Source organism: Globicephala melas, chromosome 5 (assembly GCF_963455315.2).
Source record: "Globicephala melas chromosome 5, mGloMel1.2, whole genome shotgun sequence".
NCBI classification, from domain to species: Eukaryota; Metazoa; Chordata; class Mammalia; order Artiodactyla; family Delphinidae; genus Globicephala; species Globicephala melas.
Genome location: NC_083318.1, coordinates 31,022,119 through 31,027,569, shown reverse-complemented (window position 1 = coordinate 31,027,569; position 5,451 = coordinate 31,022,119). Strand labels below are relative to the sequence as shown.

At 41.5% G+C, this 5,451-nt stretch overlaps 1 protein-coding gene across 1 annotated transcript; it reads left to right on the top strand.

The window, feature by feature from the left end:
• The first annotated feature begins 313 nt into the window (after positions 1–313).
• RPL34 (ribosomal protein L34) lies at positions 314–4,645 on the top strand. The gene is made up of 5 exons (XM_060299106.2): positions 314–337; positions 1,993–2,066; positions 2,148–2,247; positions 2,560–2,663; positions 4,517–4,645. Exons 2-5 carry the CDS (start codon positions 2,002–2,004, stop codon positions 4,599–4,601), a joined length of 354 nt encoding a protein of 117 aa, XP_060155089.1. The 5' UTR covers positions 314–337; positions 1,993–2,001; the 3' UTR covers positions 4,602–4,645.
• Positions 4,646–5,451: the final 806 nt, after the last annotated feature.

The window sequence follows — 5,451 nt, the reverse complement described above, 5'->3', positions numbered from 1 at the left end:
CCGGGGAGTTGCAGGAGACGGGGTCTCTCAGGCACAGTCTTTTGAGCTGGCGTGGGGGTAAGGGCTTAGGAGGAAGGTTAGTAGTGAGCAGTTCCCCGGACTTTAGCTTCAGACACCTCTCGATCACGACCTCCGCTCCGCAGCAGTGAGTGGCAGGAGCTCACCACCTCTGGCTTTGCCGCCTTTGCAGTCCGGCGTTCGGAGACAAATGAGTTGTGAGTTCTGGCTGATGGAGACGGCGAAGTCGCCGGACGTTCTCATATCTTAGGCCATGCTTTAACCCCGCGCCTGTAGCTGTTCTCCAGGCTCTGGGAGGGTCGACGACCGGCACGTTCAGGTCATTTCAAAATGTGTTCTAAGACCAATAGAAAATAAGATAAAAATTTTTAATAGGGAGTTTTCTGTCTTGGTTTTGGAGAGGCAAACGGCTGATTGGGTCACTCGCATCGGCCTTCCGTGTGGGTTTTGATGTCTGACAGTTCCAGTGTAATGATAGTAAGGAGCTTGCAACACCAGATGCAGGCTGTTGCCTTTTAAGTAACATGCTGTGACGAAATGGTTACACAATTTGGGGGAAATTAGGTTGATTCAAGTTTGCCTATGTTTTATGGTATTTTGGGTAGTTCACTGAAAAAAGAAGAAAAACCAGTTGGATGCCATAATCCAGAAACACTTGATCCAGTACCAAAATTAGTATTAAATGGCACCTAACTTATCCCGGATGCTGCTTTGGGGGCAGAACACTGAGCCCTGGGCAGCCACTAGGTTGGGGCAGAATGCCTGCTGTCGTTTAATCCTAATGACAGTTGTGTGAAATAGTCAAAAATTACATTTTACAGATAAGCAAGCTGGCCTATGGAGCTTTATAGTCTCAGTAAATGGTATAGCTAAGGATTCAACTTACACATAGGTGTGCTTGTGTGCTCTTCCTTTAAAACCAGCGTTTCTCAAACTTGCCTGTTGGTAGCACTTTTCTGGATACTACTCCAAACAGAATCAGACTCTTTGAGAGAAAAGCCTGGTAATCAAAATTTTAACCAAGTGCCACGTTTGATTACCGTCAGGAAAACAAACATCGCCCCTTAGCATTCTTCCCAATCACCCTTAAATATAAGTATAGCTGTCCCTCAGTATCCTGGGGGATTGTTGCAGGATCCCCGAGGATACCAAAATCGCTGATGCTCAAGTCACTTGTGTAAAATCCTCCCATATACTTTAAATCATCTCTGGATTTCTTATAACACGTAATGCAATGTAAATGACTGTAAATAGTTGTGGGCACGCAGCAAATAAGAGTTTTGCTTTTTGGAACTTTGTGAAGTTTATTTTCCCTGGGTATTTTTGATCCGCGGTTCGTTGAATCTGCGGATGCAGAACCTGCGTGCGGGTACAAAGGGTCAGCAGTAGTTTATTTATTTATTTTGGTATACAAATGTGTTTATTTTAGGGGGATGTAATCGCCACTGCACAGTAGAACCTCAGGGAAAAGAGGAGCTCCAAGTTCCCCTTTGTTTTGCAGGGTCGGGGAGAAATGGTCAATAATCTTAAATAACCATCATATTCAGGATGTATCAGTCTGCACTAGGTCCAGCCCTAGGTCCCAGAGACCAAGAGGATGCTAAGGGGCTTCCGGTGGGGGCATAAAGGATCAATGTTCCCTGTTCCTTCACCTGCTTAAATCACTGGCTTTGGCTCCCTTCCTCCAGGAAGCCCTCTGATTAAGCCAACCCGGGCAGCTAAAGCATCTTCTTTCTCCTTCCACCTCTAAGCTCTGGGCTGAGAGATTCTGCTCTTTGTGGTTTGATTCAGTCTCCCCAGTTCATCCTCATGTAAATCGTCAGCTGTAGTTTTAAAACATGGAATCCTTTTCATAAGATACCTTAAGATAAGGATATTATATGTAAGAACGTACATGGGTAATGTGTAAACTCTGTGATGCTGTTTTAAGGTTTGAATTTTTCTACAATGCAGTTTTATTTCATCTTGATTTAGGCATTCAGGATGGTTCAGCGTTTGACATACCGTCGTAGGCTGTCCTACAATACAGCCTCTAACAAAACCAGGCTGTAAGTATTTCCAAAATTAATATACGTATTGTCATTTATTCTGCAAAATGTTGAGCTGTTGTCTATTCTCTCACTTTCTAGGTCCCGAACCCCTGGTAATAGAATTGTTTACCTTTATACCAAGAAAGTTGGGAAAGCACCAAAATCCGCATGTGGCGTGTGCCCAGGCCGACTTCGAGGAGTAAGTGATCCTTTTGCTGTGAATAACATAAGGAGGGTTGAGCATTAATTCCTTTAGTGAGTGAGTGAAGGAGAGGTCGCCACTAGGGGGGTTGAGAATTACTAAGCCTTCATGATCCATATCTGTGAAGAACGCAGACTTTCTTTTAAAACCTATGTGGCAAATGCAGTGAAATGCCTTTCAGGTAGATCAGTGTACCATTTCCCTTTGTAACCTAGATTAATGTTTATACTTAATACTCATCAGAAATCTAGGACAATTTCTGTTTCTGTTAAAGCATCACAAAATAATCTCAGCGTTTTCTTTATGCAGGTTCGTGCTGTGAGACCTAAAGTTCTTATGAGGTTGTCTAAAACGAAAAAACATGTTAGCCGGGCCTACGGTGGTTCCATGTGTGCTAAATGTGTCCGTGACAGGTAAATAACTATGAAATCACATGGGCTATCTTAAGTGTGTCTGTGTCTGTTGCACTGCATGCTAATCATTATTAGAAGACTGGTGAAAAAATACCAAAAGTTGCATATTGTATCAGTAGCATCCTCCTTGACTAGGGATAATCGATGCTGAACAAACTAATAAATGATATTAGCTCCTATTCAGTTATGATGTTGGGACATCTTTATGCTAGATGTAGAAATTAAATGGTTGAGTGGGGCAGGCAGGTAAGAGAGTCTCAGGTTGATGGAGAGTGGAAGGTCCTAAAAGTGTAGGAACAGAATCGCCATACGTAGTTCTAGTGTGGCTGGAGCAGAATGTTTTGGGAGATGATACACAGGAAAGGTAGAAACATCACAGGTAATGAAGGGCCTCATAGGACAGATTTTTTGGCTTGATTCTTTAAAATGTGGTAATTGATGGGGTGTGAGCAGGGCAGGGAAACCTTCGGTGTGCCAGAGACTAAGTGTGCAGCGGGATGGATAGTGAAGTCATTCTTTCAGCAAAGGGTGAGTGCTTGGAATGGTTTCTCTGCTTTGTCAAGGCACCTACATGAAGACTGAAGGCTGGATCGCGGGTGAATGGGGTTATTGGGAGATGACTGGGTCTTGTGGATGTGCAAAAGGATTGGTAGTGGCATAGGTAGGAATAGAAGCAGTGGGGTTTATGGTGATAATATTTGCTCAGCATTTTTATGATAAGCTCTGCCAAAAGTCCATCTGGGAGGTATTTTTTATTTATTTATTTTTTGGTGGAGAAACCAAGGCTTGTTGCTTAAAGTTACATAGCTGGTAAGAGGATTCCTTCCAGGTTTTATTGAGGCTCTTGCTCTTAATTCACCCTACTGGCTACATTAAGTTTTCTCCAGAGACCTAAGTGGGAAGATTTGAGAGGTGATTGGTCTTTATAAGAGAAGAAGTTGCTTCGGAGGAGTCGTTTGCCTTCAGTTTATTCAGCTTTTGTTCTATAAAGTGCTCTGGCTAAGTCTCTACACCAAATCTGACATCAAACTTTGCAAGTTCATTCTACCTTTCAGGAGTTAATTTGTAAGGGGAGGTTAGGCATGTTACATTAATACAAATACAAGCTAAATATTACTTCCATGAAATATAGGAGAACTTAACTATGGTTGAAGTTTGGAGGAGAAATGACTTTAAAGTAGCCGAGAATCTGGGAGTGGTATTCGAGGTGGAACCTGAGTGACGGGTAAATTTTAGACGAGGTCGAGCGGGCATTGCAGGCAGGGAATGAACATAGTTTGATCTGGCACATTGAGGGTATAAAAGGAATGAGAAATGAGATTGGAAAGGTAACGTTGGAGATGAATGAGTCATGAGTTGCAAGCTAGAGGAGTTTGGCTGTTTACCAGTCTTTGGTTCCCAGACTTTGCTAAACATAACCACATGAGCACATTTGTTAAAAAGTATTCTCAGGCCCTAGCTTCTGGAGATTTGGGTGTGGATCTGTAGGGTAGCCTAAAGAATAGCATTTGCTGTGACACTGAGGGAGTCTGTGTAGTCTTTGCTCTGGGTAAGAGTGACATCAGCTCTATTTCTGTAATGTGGTTATGTCCAGGACATTTGAAGGAGTCAGAAATCCCAGGCTTTTGAGGGTAGATTATTAGATAACCAGGGGTACCAGAAGGACACCTTAAGCTGAAAGGGTCTGTCCATAGAATTTTTTCAGCTCTTAAGTTTTAAATCTGTACTTGTGTAGGTTTTGTTTACTTTTCTGGGTATCTTACCTGATTGCTTTACTTGGTTCTTTTATGACACTTTTCTTTCTTGTGTTAAATTGATTTTTTTAAAACTGTATTTAACATTTTCTTTTCTAGGATCAAGCGCGCTTTCCTCATTGAGGAGCAGAAAATCGTTGTGAAAGTGTTGAAAGCACAAGCACAGAGTCAGAAAGCTAAATAGAAAAATAAAGCGTCTTTGAGTAATAAAAAAATCAAAAAGCCTTGTTCTGTTATTTCTGTTGTGGTTTGTAAGTGTACACGTTTGGTTTCTGTAGTAACGAGAGGGCCCCCCAACACACACACACAATTTTTAGTTGATTACTTTTTCTAAAAGTAAGTGGAGGTCAGTGATGGCTAAAATTTTTTGATGGTAGCTCTAGATAACATTAAAATATGGACTGTAATATATTTTCTCTTAGGAACTATGTTATGTATTCCTGTTAACTCTTAATAATGCAAAAGTATCTAAAGATTTTAATAATAGCTCCTTACAGTGCTTAGACTGTATCAAGCAGCCCTCCCCAGTATTCTACATAAGGTCTTCTGAATTGTCTTCCAGGATGATTTCTTCAGGCCATGTCAAGCTTATTTCCCATCTCAAGGGAAAGTAGAGAGCAGGTGCTGTTTTCACAAGCCAAGAATCTAGAAGCTGAAAGAGTATCTGAATTCTGTAAAATTCGATCCTCCTCCATTTAGGCATTTACTATTGCTGGCACGATGACACTTAAATGTCATATGCAGAGGAGTGTTTCTTTGATTAGAATAAAAGTACCCTTTTCTTCCAAAGGAAAAAGGCAGAAATCTTTCTGGCCTCTTAAAACCTTCATTGCACCACAGCCAGCTAACTTGTTCTTGGTAGACAAAATTTTTAATTAACATTTTCGCAGAAGAGGAAAGGCAGCGTAACTAAGTGGCTGGGTGGCACTTGAACTCAGGGCACTTAAAAATTTATAAATGGTGGTACTTAATGGCATCTCCATAGCACTTAACATAGTCCTCCGGACAAACCTTTCATACCTATTTCTGTTTTA

Excerpts from the sequence above, each read along its gene's own strand:
- RPL34 (XM_060299106.2), top strand. The coding sequence starts at position 2,002 with ATGGTTCAGCGTTTGACATACCGTCGTAGGCTGTCCTACAATACAGCC. Across the intron at positions 2,248-2,559 it reads GCCCAGGCCGACTTCGAGGA|GTTCGTGCTGTGAGACCTAA; the intron begins GTAAGTGATCCT and ends TTCTTTATGCAG. Across the intron at positions 2,664-4,516 it reads GCTAAATGTGTCCGTGACAG|GATCAAGCGCGCTTTCCTCA; the intron begins GTAAATAACTAT and ends TTTCTTTTCTAG.